The sequence below is a fragment of the Paroedura picta genome, chromosome 1 (genome assembly GCF_049243985.1).
Source record: "Paroedura picta isolate Pp20150507F chromosome 1, Ppicta_v3.0, whole genome shotgun sequence".
NCBI lineage: Eukaryota > Metazoa > Chordata > Lepidosauria > Squamata > Gekkonidae > Paroedura > Paroedura picta.
The window spans coordinates 115,487,297-115,502,906 of record NC_135369.1 but is presented as its reverse complement, the minus strand read 5'-3'; the positions used below and the strand labels follow the sequence as shown (position 1 = coordinate 115,502,906).

The 15,610-nt window shown below is 43.8% G+C and overlaps 1 protein-coding gene across 11 annotated transcripts in view; it reads right to left on the bottom strand.

The window, feature by feature from the left end:
* TRDN (triadin) overlaps window positions 1–15,610 on the bottom strand; it is a 296,487-nt gene that overhangs the window by 206,599 nt on the left and 74,278 nt on the right. For 10 of the 11 annotated variants that reach the window (XM_077300474.1, XM_077300511.1, XM_077300482.1 and 7 more), the window contains one exon: window positions 13,624–13,683. The exons of the other annotated variant lie outside the window; for it this stretch is intronic. In XM_077300474.1, the coding sequence (XP_077156589.1) occupies window positions 13,624–13,683 (60 nt within the window). The remainder of the gene's footprint in view (window positions 1–13,623; window positions 13,684–15,610) is intronic. 11 annotated transcript variants of the gene reach the window in all.

Here is a 15,610-nt window from a genome sequence, read left to right as displayed (position 1 = left end):
CATCAGAAAACATCCCTGTATTAAACCAACCGACATTTATAACATGGTATTTGAATTACATAATAATTTTCGGGGGGCAGGGAGAAGGAGACAGATCTGTTTGTAGTTCTCCATATCTAACCCTCTGTCTTCTTCACTAATTGGAATTCAGCATTGATTGGTCCCTTGTAAGTCAAATCATTCATTAAGTCAGTTATTCATTTATTTACATTATTTATAGTTCACCTTTCCACAGGAACTCAAGGTGCATGACATACAGTGATTCAGTATGATCAATAAAATGGGACATTCAGTAGAAAATGTTTTAAGATTATTTCATAAATCTGGAACCATCCAGGAAAAACTGAAGCACAGCATAAGAATGATCATAATACAATAAACTGTGCAAAAATACATAATATGACCCTACATATAGTATGCTATATATAAAAGTATAGACCACAGTCCCTAATAATTTGCCCAACCACTTTGTAAACCATTTTGTATTGTCTGGCCCTATTACCTGTGCAGAAAATGAACAAATCAGTTTTTCAGTTTGTAAGAAGCCAGGAAAATGGGAGCCCTCCTGGCTTCGTCAGGCATTATATTTCATAAGGCAGCAGTTACAATGGAGAAAGCACATGTACAGGCAGTTGTTGAATTTTCCCATTTGCAGGTTTGTACCTGCAGAAGGCTTTGCTCAGATATGCAGAGCTGTTATGGTGGAGCACAGGAGATGAAGTGATAACAAATGGGCAGCCAAGAGCGTGTCTGTATAACAGAAGTAAAATGTATGTTCTGTCCAAACACACAGGTCATTTCTACATGAGGAAAATGTTCCTGGACAGCCTTTGCATGTTGGCGGTATATAGAGCCCCCTCCAGATGACGTCAACATCCCGAGGCTGTTCAGTAACCGGGTCGTGATTTGGCCATTTTTAACTCACAATTTCGGGAATCCAGAAATCTGGATTTACCACACTAAATTGTGCAAGCCACCGGTGAGCGACCATAGATAAGACTGTGTGGAGGGGGAAACACATTATAATCTCAGCAACTTTGTCCTGCCCTCGTACCCACTCTCTACTCTCCATTTCCTGCTCTAAGTATTTTTTTAAAATAGTGCAGTCTGTGTTGCAGTGCGACTGCAAACCTACATTGTCAAAGGTGAAATAAAATCTTCTTTAAAGTGTCCACAGTCTTTTGGGGATCAGGCAAGAAAAACATAACACCTTTTCTGTTTTCTGAAGGTGGGAAATGAGCTGGGAAAGGGGTGGGTGGGTGACCCAGCAGCCTGCTCCTGATCATACAGGGTCTGAGCACCTTATTTTAAAGCTAACCATTAGCATAAAATGTCTTTTTGGGCTTCAGTTACCTGTCCAGCCTTCTAACAACTGGGGTAGGCAAAAACAGCCCTGTTTGCATTTTCTGGAGGTGGCAAATGAGCTTGAAAAGGGGGTGTACGTGATCCAGCAGCCTTCCCCCAATCATGTTTTAAAGGCAACCATTAGCATAAGATGTCTTTTTTGGTCTCATGTTCAGGGTCTCAGAAATCCACACAGACAGAAATAAAGTGAAAAAGAACATGAATCCAAAAGGGGAGGGGGGCGCTGTATCATTCTGGCATTTCTCCATACAATGGGGCAGTGTTGATTTCTGTTAAAAATACATTTGTATATTTTTAGTCCCTTGTAAGTAGCTATATAGCAACACTGAAGTGCCTTTAAAAAATAATAATACATTTTGGTGCTGTTGGGGGGGTAGTTTCAGTCCAGGAAAGAACTGCTGAGTTGTGATTGGTGGCTTGCTGTGATTGACAAGCCAAGGAGATGAGGGAGAAGTTCACTTTGTTTTCCCTTGCAGCCTCCTCAAGAGGCAAAAAGCCATGATGGGACAGAGGGAAAATGCGAGAGGGGTCTCCCTGGGAGATGGGCTGCAAATGCGAGATTTACCTTCCTGTGTTTTACCCCTCCTTGCGGAAATGGCCATACATTGTCAACATGCTGATAACAACGAATCCCAAAGCTGTGAATAATTGGTCCTATGGGCTTTACATGTAAATTGAAAAGCATGATGGATAGAACTATACCCTGCAGAATCCCACGCTGGTGACAACTCATTCCCAGCAGCAATATTTTGAGTCCAAACCATGTGTTTCAACAAAATGGCACGATCTACTGTAAGGTAGCAGATTAATCTATTAAGAACAACAAAGACACATGGCAGGCTAAAGGGAGTGGAAAGGTCCCTGACCACCATTGCCATGGGAGGCTCCCTTTGGCCCGTGGCAAGAGCGCTTCCCCGGCTAAAGGGAGTGAAAAGCAACCCCCTCCAGCAGCGACAGGGCTTTGCGGCCTGCAGGGGGGCTGCAAACTCCCCCCTCCCGGCTTCCTCCCAGCAGGAGCGTACCTGCAGGCCACAAAGCCCTGTCGCTGCCTCTCTCCTCGTGGGCAACAATGGAGGCTGCAGCCACAAGGCTTCTAGCAGGCAAGGAGGGAAGGTGGGAGCTGGAGGGCCAATCAGGGTGGAACTGGATGGACAGGCCCTGGACAGTCTCCTCCCAGGAGGCTGTTTCCCAAATATATAAGGGAGCAAAATAGTGTTAAGGATATAAAAGATTAACTTCCACCCATTCAGGAAACCCTTACAGAACCATCAAGAACCCCCAAGGTTTCATGAAACCATGGTTGATAAAGCCTGGTCTATCAGGTGGAGGTCATCGACTAAAGCTGGCAGTGCCATCTCTGCTCCACAGCTTGGTCTGAAACCAGACTGAAGTGTGTCTAGAGAAGATGAGTTATCCAAGAAGACTCGGTATTGGTCTGCTATTGAGAACTCAATCATTTTGCTGAGAAAGGGTAGACTAGAGGCGAAGTGATAATAACCTGCCATATCATTTTCCTGTAGGGATGGGTTATTTTCAGTAATAGGACAGTTGCCTTCTTTGGGTGGTCAAGGTGCCATGAGTTAGCAATTGATTTATCATAGATGTTAAGGGTTTGTTCATGTGATCTTTACATGATATTGTTTATTTATTTGATTTTTATATTGCCCAGCCCAATATACTGGCTCAGGGCAGCATACAATATCATATATGCATAAACAGAGAATTAATTTTAAAAAATTAAATTAAAAAAAGAATATCTTCCAGTTTAAAAATGCTCAGTATCAGCAGTCCAATGTTTTACTTGGCAGAAGTATCACAACTCATTGCTTGTGCCTCAAATAGTAAAGGCTCAGATTTACGCATCAGTAGGTGCTGAACTATCTTAAATAATTAAGATGGGTGTGAACTAGCTGATGGTATAATAATAGAGAAGTAACTGTCAAGTCTTCAGGCATGGTAGAGAAAGGCATGCTGTTAGCCAAATAGCCAATAGAAGGCAAAGCCATCACAGAACAGATGCCAAGGTCAGTATCCAAAAATCAAACACTCAAGTCACAATTTGAAGGTCAGTTAGAGAGGTGGGGTCCAAGAGTTTAAGGCCAGAGAATAGGGTCTGGGGATGCAAGTTAGTAAGAAAGAGGTTGCCAGGACAATGAGTTTGTGTCCCTGACCTCTTTTTAAGCTCAATATGCAGCTAACCATGAACAGCTGACTCACTATTTACTCTGCAAAAAATTGGAGGTGGATTCTGCCCTGAGCATTTAATCTTGAACTTCTCCATCTTTTCTGTAAAGCAAAACGATGTTTCCAATGCCATTGCTCCCTAGACCCATGAGACAAAGGTAAGGAGCCAGCTGCTGCTGTGGTTTCTGTGTCAGGCTTGGTATCTAAAGGCTAGAAGGTCTGGGTGCTTGTTCATGAAGCTCAGGGGCTGGTCCTGTCAAGACTCTCAGATCTCCCTCTTCCTCAGACAGGATTGCAGCTGGCTGGGGCATGACAGTAAATTTTCTTTGCCACCATCACTGCCACTTCAAATGGTTTCCAATGAGCCCTATAGCACAATCTGTGAGATTCAGATGATTCCCCCTCCAGCACCTTTCTATACATTACCCCAGCCCTTTTCTGATTACTCAGCTCTGTGGTAAACCAGGGGGCTGAATTGCATCCCAAGGGTGGGAGAGGTTGATGAGGGGCAACCTTGTTGATAGCCAATAGCCTAATGGAACAATATAAACTCACTGCTAACACAAGACAGTAGTGCCATTACTGTTCTTGTGTCTCTTATGATTCTGTGTGGGGAACCATTCAACAGGGAAAGAGGTCAGTCAATGTGCAATGCCAGTCATATGTTGAATCTACAATGTAGTCAACTGATTTAGTGACCACTTTGCAGCTACATGCCATGCAGTGAGGTTGTCAACTGAAGTTATTGTGATGGATGGGAACAAATGGTAGTAAAGAAGCCACTAACTGTATTTGATGGATGGCACATGGTGAAATATTGGTCAAAACCATTGGCTGTAAGTCAGTACATCGGCACGAATGGTCATTCAAAGAGAATGTGTTTGATAGTGCAAACCCTCAGATATTCCTGGCATTACTTCCAGGATATTATGACCATAAAACATAATGGGGGGAGTTGTGGCTTAAAAAGATAAATGCCTACTGAAAATTCATAAGACTGATATCTATGCAGCCATTTGGGGGTTGATAGGCTACCATAACAGTATTGCTGAGCCTTCCATGCCTTGGCTTCTGCCAGTCAAAGGTGGTGGAAATTTAATAATGGGAGAGAAAGTAGAAAACGTTTATGTGGATGAGAAGACAAAAAGGTAATCAGGTGGGCAAGAGAGAAGAAGCTACCAGGAGGAGAAACATAGGGAAACTTGAATAGCAGCTATGGATGGGGAGAAAGAGAAGGAAGTAAAGAAAGTGATGAGACTATTGGAGCTGCCAGGTGGAAAGAAAGGGAAAACATTTGGGAGGGAGATTGGGGGAGAGAATGAATTGCCACCCTAGAGTACTCTCCACTTTTAACTGATGGAAAGCTTATAATTATGCTGCAGGCTGTTTATTTATACTAGCAAAGTAAAATTCTTTAGAGAGCTGGAACTAACCTGAGCTCAAAAGAGAAGCTATAGAAAAAAGGTATTACCCATAGCTTATATCTTATTTCATATTTCAGAATTTGTAGGTTACTGAGAAATTCTGTACATTTCCTAAAACTATGCAGAAGTACGTGCTGATACAATGCTGAAATATTCACTGACAAGGCTGTTAACTTACTAAAAACTAATTTGTGGTTGGAATCAGTAAAATTAAAATATGTTTTAAGTATTAGAAAATCTCAGTGAAAAGAATCCTGAACGGAAATTACCTATTACTGTATGAGATAACATCAGTCAGTAAAGAAGGTATTTCATAATGCAAAGGCAAGTTTATCTTTAACAACATTTTACTCAAATTTGTCATCATGATATAGTCCCTACAAGTAGGAGCCCTGCAAGGAGTTATGGGATGAATCCTAGTCTTTCTCTCCATGTTATTCACTTATTTCCCCCTTTCCTACTACTCACACTTCCTACATTTTCCCTCCTCCCTTTGCTTCCTTTCCTTTCCTGCTCCTACCCTTCTGCCATTATTCTCTCTTTTGTCCTATTTTCTTTCCTCTACTATAGGCTTCATGCTCCTCACATCCTTCTTGTTGTTCTTGTCTACATGCTCCTTTTTTCTCCCACAAGTCAGATCTGATTTCAAAGTGAAACTATGGCAGCCATTTTTTAAATTATTATTATTATTTAGGCAACCACAATTGTCTAGTCAAGCTGAAATTCCTGACAAGATCTAATTAGAAAATGTTAAAAGTGTTTTATTCCACCTCCTTACGTGGAAAATGTTTTATTTTTTTACAACTAGGGGCTCCTCAGGTTTGCAGAAGAACCACTGCTGTTTGTTCCTGATGCTGTCTGGATTTATTGTATTGGTTTGAAAATGACTTAGCAGCACCCTAGGTGGGAGGGATGTACCAAAAGTCATTATGGAAATGACATGGTGCAGTGGAAAGATGAAGGCAGAAGCAAGCAGAGAGGAGGGCTAGCCTCACTGCTGCCACCCTTGAGAGCCGTCTGCCCCAACCCTTGCCTTCCTCTGAACTCAGAGCCCAAACCCCCATTGAGGAGTCCCATGGTGCTTTACTTCCCCACTGCTCACCCAGGAAGCTCAAAGGAAGAGGAACATGGGGTGGAGGCTGGGAAGCAACGCTGGCTTGGCACAAAGCAGTCACAGTCCATCAGATGGGGCTGTTACTCTTTGGCGCTATTTCCTCACCTTGCCTCAACCACAAAGACATTGCTCAGTGGCAGCCCTCCTTCCCCTCCATGCTTGCCTCCTTATCCTTGCACCTAGCCCTCACTGGGAGCCACTGAGTCCCTTCTCTGCAACACTCTCAGTCATCTTGGATGCTCAGGAAATGCAGGGGTAGAGTAGAGCAAAGGGAAAAGTTAAGTGCCCAGCAGGTTGGCAATTTCCACAAGTGGCAGTTGCCTGGTTTGGTGTGCCTTGTGGAGTTGTGACTCTGATAGTATGCCAAGTGTGAGCATCTGGCAAGGGATGGAGGGAAACATGTGCATGTGTGCATTGCCTCAGTCCCTAGTGGTGCTTTTCCCAGGACAGGGGCAAAGCCATTGCTCTTCCATCCATCTGGCTCTTGGCACCTTTGCTGCCCAAAAGGTGGAACACAAGCAGGCTGTCCATGATCATCTTCCCCCCACCCCCACTTCCAAGCTCATTCATAAGTATCCACATTGTTCAGCTTCTTAGCCTGCACCAAAAGTAAAGCTTTCAAGGCAAAATCATTTAATTAAAAAAACCCTCTTTAGGTTTGCCAGACAGACCTGTCCAGTATACTGCACCAATATTTGATCAGATATCTTCCTAATCTAAGGTGCCCATCTGTAACGCTAATGGCGGGACTGCCCCGACTTTGGATCGAAAGTCCCATGTCTGGAGCCGAACCCAGATTGTCCCGGGTCATCCCTGGTGTCTGTTGCCTTCTCTGCGCTCTCCCGGCAGAATGCTTTTTGGCTCTCCCCGGCGGCGCTGAGCTGAAGCACTGCCCTCAGAGCTGTCCCACGCATGTTCTGCTGTGCGTCTGCCACCTGGACTCCACCTTCTCTGCTTGGCGGGTCCAGAGCACGTGGACTCATGGAGGCGAGGTGAGACCTGTGTCGAGGGAGGTGGGAAAAACCACACCAGGCAGGCCCAGGTGGACCCAGGAGCTTCTTTCGATCTTTCGGTGAGCCCCCCCCCTCAGCATCCCATGGCCGGCCCGGCCCCCTCACCCCTCTGCCACCACTGCCATGGACTCGGACGAAGGCTACAAACTTAACAGCCCCTGTGATTGTTTTAGCCCTTCAGCTCAATGCTATGCAAATATTTGTTGGCAAAGGAATGCAACTGGAATATGTTAAACTCAATGTACAACCCTCTTGAAACTTCCTGTGCCCACCCTCCCCTTCCCAGGCAAGAAATAAGGCAACGGGCGCACCAGCAGAGTAGCCAAGGTGTATGCGTGCGTGTGCGAGGGGCGAAGACGCTTCTCTTTCCCTTCAGAGTTTCTCTCCACTCAATTCCTTGCTCCTTTTTTGCTTTCCTCGCTCGGTCTCCCGTTTCACTTCCAAAGCTTTGGTGACCGCAGAGCCACTCATTCCGCTGAACTCCACACGTGTGCGCACACACACCAGCACATGCACTGGCTGGTTAAAGTATAATCTGAACTGCCGAATGGGATGATGCACACTGGGGGGGGGAGGGGAGCACCTGAATGCCGTGTATGTATTTGTCTTATTTTTATCGAAGTCACTAAGCTTCACTGCAGCACATCAATCACTCCCCCGGGTCTTCCTTAACTCCAAGGACAAGAACGTCCTATTTCTTGTGATCACTTCATTGTAGATTTATGCAAGGTACGAGAGACAGATAGAGACACGCGGGCACACAGAGAGAAGGGAAGTGGGATTCATCCGAAGGGGCTGAAAGAACCTCAAGTTTTCTACCTTGGTGAATTTGTGTATCAACTGGAGTGAAAACTATATGGCCATTAGATAAATGGGGTGCAAGGGAAGGTTGAATTTGGACATCAGTAACTTTGGGCTGCAGGAGGCAGGGGAAGGGGAGATAATGCCCAAGTAGGGGGGCTCCTGCAGATAACTTAGTTTTCCCACCCTGGTCACAGCAAGTCTGGTGTGTATATTAATGCCTTCCCATATGGTGTTGTCCCCAGCTCACACAGCCCTCTCCTTGGAGCCTTGTTCTCCCAGCAGTCTCCCAGGAGATGCATTCCTAATCTGGCACCTAATTCTTCTTCACCCAAAGAGCTACAAGTGTGGTGGTTTGGGGAGCATTTCCAGACCAATCAAACCTCCAGGTTGAGAGGGTGACATGGATGTCAGTCCAGTAGCTTGCCAGGCTCAGCAATGCCAAGAAACACTGTTTAGTCAGTGCCCTTCTCTGCTGATGACATTTCCTGATTACTCGAGCCCACATGGGGAGAACCAAAGGTGGGGGCAATGATTTGCCTTTTTCTCCCAAGGGCTAGTTTTAATTTCTTCTACCTTGCTGATGTGCCTTCCCATCTGCAATGCAGCGTGAGCCGTTCCCAGGCCCAGGGGCAGCTCTCAGCCCATTGGGCTGCTGGCGGGGGCCTCTCTGCCGCCTCTGGGCCTGCGAACGGCTTGTGCCTTCACTGACCCTGCTCACTGCCAGGCTGCCTCTCCAGCTCCAGCCGCCAGGACCTGCCAGGTAAGCTGCAGGGGGGGGGAGGGCTCTCCTTCCCTTACCCCTTATCCCCTTTCAAAGCCCATTTTCCTTAAATGGGCTTTGAAGCTAGTCTCCTGGACATGCCTGGAGGTTGGCAACTCCCCGGTCAATGGCGTCCCTCTTTAACAAACTTAAAATCTGGTCACTGTATCCTAATCCAAATTTAGCACTCTGTTCAGTACATTATGCTAGCAATTCACAATTATATATGAAATATAAGGTAATTAATTATAGGTTTAAAATGTTTATTGCACAAGCGGCAACCTATTTTTTCATTTTTCATCAGCAAGCTTATTTCCTATCCCTACGTGGGAGATTAATTTGTGGCCCTTGACTGTCTGTTCTCACCAAAAATACACTGCTGGCCAAGAGAGTTGTTATTTTTGGACATCAATTCAGCAGCAGGAAAATAGATTTGTGATGGTGTGCTCCTTTAATAAGCACATATCTTAAGAATGGGCTGTTCTTAAACAGTGTTAGCTAACATCCAGCCTTCTGCAGACAGGTGGAATTAACATCTACAGACAGCTGCTAATGTAACCCGTGGCCTTTCTTTTTTCATTCAGGACTTAAGGATCTACATGGGAAAGAACTCATCTCACCAGACATAATGGAAGAATAATAGGATTTTCAGTTTTACAGACACATACCCTCCCTAAATATTATTTTCTGTCCCCCAAGTTCAGCAATATTCCTCATTGTAAGGGGGCAGAATATTTCAGTAACTACAGGATGGAAACATTCAGATAAGGTTGCGTGTCAAGGAGGCTATATATTGAGGCTGTGAAAGACACACATATCCATCTTTAGTAAAATAGTTTGGCCACAGCTTTATTATACAGAATCCCTGGCAAGGAGCATCTGCACAGCATAGGGCAGATCCTGCCACTATGCAGCTTGTCTAGCATCTCCTTTTACAGCACTCAATCAACTCCCTTTTACTTGAAGTCCTGCTGGGGGAATGGGAGGATATCAGGGAACCCGTGTAAGTACCAACCTTGACATGGCTCCCCCCTGCCACCTGGAAATATGAGCCAACCACCCACCCTCCAATCATCCACACATCCTCTTGTTTTTATCCTCTTGTTTTTACCTAAATCACACTTTAGGTGAACAGGTAGCTTTTGCATTGTCTGATTCTGGATCTACCTCAAACTATTGGACTTCTCCCTCAGTTGATTTCTTTCCCTAGGCTCAGCTCACTGGCTCCACCATAACACCCACTATGAACTGTGCTTTTTGAAATGGAAAAGTCTACCCCAGGACATGGCCAGGTACCAACTTTTGGATTTAAAGGGTTGAGAAGCCATACAAGCACCAGGCAGTCAAATACAGACGTTTCCCTTCTCCACCACCCTTTCTACAGTTGGGAAGGCCTACAAGTCAAATGCAGACATTTCCTGTCTCCCCCCCCCCTTCTACAGTAATCCTCTGTGAACTCTGAAAAGATGTTGTATGTGGCTAAGATATCCCAGTTATTTAAAAAAAACCAGCAGTGGGGAGCTGCATTTTACAGATTGGGAGGCTGTATCCTGTTGCTAATCAGTAGATGGCACCCAACAGGAGATTGGAAAATTGGGACATGAAAAGTGTTGTTATGCTGACAGTATAACATCATATCCAGGCCAAAGCCAGAGGTGATTTATTGTACTCTTTGCTAGTAGAATCACTGAAAAAGGAATAAGGATTTTAGATTAGGGTCTGCAACACAACTGAACCACTCTGAGGATTACAACATTCCTGACACTTGAGAGTTGTTGTGCTACAATGTTAGTCTAGGACTAGAAAGGAGTGAGTTCAATTCCCCATGAAGCCATGAAGTTCATTGCATAACTGTGGGGCAGTCATTCTCTCTCAATTTCAGATGGCTGTTAGGATAAACTTTAGGAAAGAAGATTCCTGTCCTTCTTGCAAGAAGAGCTGGGTACAAATCTGACAGATAGTAAATGTGATTAAAATAGTGATCATTAAAGTTATCATCTGACATACTATACCTCAGTTGAAGCATGCTTGGTTTTATAGCATCTTCCATTTTATAGTTTTCTCATGAGATCCCACATGATCTCAGACTTCCCTCAAGATTCCAGGAAATCTGGGGTGTCCTTCGTCCTACCCCAGGGCACTGCTGACTCCCTAAGGACAGGCAGCCTGTGGCCATCGCATCTGCTCTATCACCGGCCTCGCCCATTCGGATACAGCTTGCCCCGACTTCACTGCCATAGCTCGCTGTGCAGAGGACTGTGCAGGTAGCCGGGAAAGCTGAGCTTGGGTCCCTGCCCTGCCCCTTCATCTTTGCTCTCACCTCTAACGGCCACCCGGCTCCGGCGACCATGCCAACACGCAGCCCTCAGCGTGGGCCTGGGGGGGAATCCACGCCTGCCTATGCCCCTTCCAGCCCCATCCTAGCACCCATTGCATTTCTGAGTGCAATGGGCTCTATTTCTAGTAATGGATATTAACCTTTCTCTTTATATGTATTTGTCTTGATTTGCTTAAAATGCTATCATGTTATACTTGTCTTCCTCCTCAAACAGAATGATTTTTTAAGTTGAGCTATGATGATTTGTCTGATTGACAGTTTGTAGTTAGTAAGAAAAAAATTACTTTGGAAAACATTGAGAGAAAAAAGCATATTGTCTTTTAACAATTTCCATAATTTCCAGTAATAATATGAAACAACAGTACTGATTTGATCTGGTAAATAATCATGATTTCCAAATAAGAAATAGAGCCGGTTATGTTTTGAGCATTGTTTAGAGCCTCAGGGAAGGTCAGGATATAAATGTAAAAATAAATAATTTTGGAGTCGAATATCATCACAGTAAAAACATTAATATCCTGGTGAAATGCACATAAACAGCTCATATAATATTGTGCTGTAACTACCATAAGGTTACTATACATAGGTTTGGTTGGTTGGGAAGGGTTGAGAAAAGTTAATTCTTCATATTTTTAATTCAAATCCTCATAAGTAGATAACATCACCTGTTATCTAGTATTTTCATATGGATAGAAAAAGCCAAAATGTCTTTAATAATCTTGGAGTCTATCATGACATGATGTTGCCATTAATTGAATTTCGGTTCTACATTAAAGCCAGAGTCCAAAATAGCAAACCAATAAAAAGAACAATATAAAAAAGGATAACACACACATCCAGGTAGATTAATCAAAGTCAATAAAATGTCATTAATCTCAGACATGCTTGCATGGTCTAACTGCTTCAGATATTCAGTGTCATGCTAGAGATGTCAAAATGTCTAATCACTGCTAGAATTTGAATTCTTATATTTTGGCAGCATCTGCCATTCCTAGATAAGTGTCTAGCCTTCAGCCATACTCTTTCCATGCCCTTATGAGGAAGCAGCAATCACTGTTGTCTTACAATAGAAGATTAGCATATTGTGCTGTAACAGTGATGTCAAATCTCAAAGGGTAGGCTGGCAAACTAATTGGAGTGTTCATCTTGTATCTGGCAACAGGGAAAAAAAGACATGTGCTCATCATAACAATATGTTCTGTACTTTTCCACAATCCACTCTGCTTGCCCAGATGGATATTGCAGAATGCCGACATTTACTCTGCCTATTCTTTCGTAGCTCTTGGCCCATGCAAACACCTGTAACAGTGAATTCTGTGTTGGTTTAAAGTATGTATAATATATGATAGCACATGATAGACAATGCATTAACCACTCAACAACATAATGCAGACAACATCACTTTCAAAAATCACAACATTCATTGTGATACTCTATCTGCTCTTCTGCTTCACCCAGCCAACCTTATAAAACGCAATCACAAAAAAGAACTCATTAATCTTGACCTCAAACTACTTTTCCTTTCAGGTAACACAATGCACAGAGCAAACCAAACAAATACCAGCTCATTACTATGATATACAGAACATCACTTACTAAACAGGAACACAAAAGATTACTCAAGGACTGGAGCTTCAGGACATGATGCTCCATGACAACAATGAATGCCACAAGACAATATCCACGTACATTATGGGGGGGTGAATGGGGAAAAACATAATATACCTATATGCAAGGCAGCCTTCCAAGATGAGACAAATCCTAAGCACTGGAACACAGAGTTGAAAGAGATCTCCCGGATCATCTAGTCCAGGGGTAGTCAAACTGCGGCCCTCCAGATGTCCATGGACTACAATTCCCAGGAGCCCCTGCCAGCGAATGCTGACAGGGGCTTCTGGGAATTGTAGTCCATGGACATCTGGAGGGCCGCAGTTTGACTACCCCTGATCTAGTCCAACCCCCTGCACAATGCAGGAAGTCACAACTACCTACCTACCCACAATGACTCCAATTTTATGCCCAAGTGGCCATCCCACACACACACACCAAAAATTTCCAGAATCCTGCCTGGCCAGGAGGAAATCCACCTACCATCCCACAGTGGCAATTAGCAATTCCCTGGCTATGCAAGGAAGGACCACAAGAGACAAGCATAGCTGGTCACTCAGTTGTCTGCAGGTGGAGAAGTGGGGAATCAAACCCAGTATGCCAGATTAGAAGTTGGTGCTCCTAACCACTCTACCAAGCTGCATCTGAACTCTAGCTAAACTTTTCTGACAATTAACCCCACCTCACCCTACCTCTATCTATATGTGTAGTTGAGGAAATTTTCATTATATCTGAAGAAATGTGCTTTCACACAAAGACTTATATCATGAATAAAACTTTGGTGTTCAGTGAGGTGCAACTGGACTCAAACTTTGTTCATGATGCTTAGTCATTTATCAATGGATGATCGTTCAACTAAAAGATAAGATTATTCAATCCAATATATCTTTGTGCGTGTTTTCACGGCAGGTTTTTCATCTGTTACATACAAACATACAAAACACAAGTATAAACATGATAAGACAAGTATAAACATGATGAAACAAAAATACAAATTTGATAAAAGCAATTACCTTTTAGTGGAGGCTTTTTTTCAACTTTCTCATGTTTTTCAGTCTTGTCTATCTGGATCTCTGGAAGCAATATCATTTAAGTTAGTTGAAGAAGAGGTGTTGTCATATGAATGTGGAAAAGAAATTATATTACAAACACATATTTGAAAAGAAATTACTTTACAAACTCACATTTGAATATCTGAAATATGAATTAAAATATGTTGCCCATACATGGCATTAACAGAGTTGTGTTACTAAATTTCAAAATGTATTATTTTTTTAATTTTATGATTTTGTTACTAATATGGGTTGCATGACTTCATCCCCCCCCCCCACAAAGACATTTCTATACTACTATTGAAATTATTTTGGTTTTGCTTCTAAAATCTTCAGATGCTTCACAGAAGGTTAACTTCAAATTAATTTGCAGTAAACAACACTGCCCCCAGTGATTTTAATTGGGATTCTTCAGTTTCCTTTGGCTTTTCACACAATGTTTCCCTAGAAGAATTGAATCTATATTTGTTTAGAATTTTGCCTTATGAGGCATGTTGATCATTCCATTACAACTGTCTATGCCAGGGGTAGTCAAACTGCAGCCCTCCAGACGTCCTTGGACTATAATTCCCATGATCCCCTGCCAACAATGGCAGGGGCTCATGGGAATTGTAGTCCATTGACATCTGGAGGGCCGCAGTTGACAACCCCTGGTCCATGCACTTGTTGCTGAGTGTACTTGCACTTATTTCAGTGATAGTATTTATTTATATTTATTATTGGATTCCTATACTGCCAACTCCTGGACCAGCCAGCTCGTGGCTCTTCATAAAAGCATAATAAAAACAGTACTCCCATAATACAGCAACATTACCATCTCCCCAATAAAAATACAGTACAAAACAGATAAGATGGCATAGATGGTCAACACAACTATGCATTACTAGACCCATATTCCTCAGCTCACTCATTCCTGGGTGTGTTGACAAGATACAAACATAAGGGCAAAGGTAAGCCCCTCCCAGGAGGGTACGGATGTCACATGGATGGGGTGGGACCTGATCTTGTTAACCTAGTGTTTGGCCTGGCCTCAACCAAAAGCCTGGTAGAAGAGCTCCATCTTACAAGCCCTGCAGAACCCAGAGAGCTCCATCAGGGCCCTTAGCTCTTCCAGGAGCTCATTCCAACAGGTAGGGACCATAACCGAAAAAGTCCTGTCCCTGGTCGAGGCCAGGCATGCTTCCTGGGGGGAGGCTGTGATCCTCAACAGATTTATACCCACAGAGTGAAGTGCCTAAGGAGATAAGCAGTCCTGCAGATAGGTAGGACCCAGGGCCATGTATAGTCTTAAAGGTCCAAACCAATATCTTGAACTTGATTTGGAAGCAAACCAGCAACCAATGCAGCTGCCTCAGCAACAGCAAGACATGAGCCCTCCAAGATGACCTGGAGAGGACCCAAGTAGCCACATTCTGCACCAGTTGCAATCTCCAAGTTGGGACAAAGGTAGGCCGCATCGAGCAAGTTACAGAAGTCTAATCTGGAATTGACTATTGCATATATTACTGTGGCCAAGTGTTCTGTGGACAGGTAGGGTGCTAGTAGCCATGCTTGGCACAGGTGGAAAAGCACCATCTGGGCTACCTTTGTGACCTGAGCCTCCATAGATAGAGGCATCAAAAATCATGCCTAAATTTCTGGCCATTGGTGCAGATGTAAGTTGCACCCCATCCAAGGAAGGGACACGCACTTCCTGATTCTGTCCCCTTCTCCCCAGCCCAGGACTTCTGTCTTGGACGGGTTTAGTTTCAGACCACTCTGCCTGATCCATATATCCACCACTTCCAAACAATTGGCAAATATATCTGGAGGGAGATCCGACTGTCCATCCATCATGAGATAGAACTGGATGTCATCCGCATACTGGTGACACTCCAGCCCATAACTTTGGACCAGCTGGGTCATGGGGCACATATAGATATTAAAAAGTGTTGCCCCTTGTGGTACC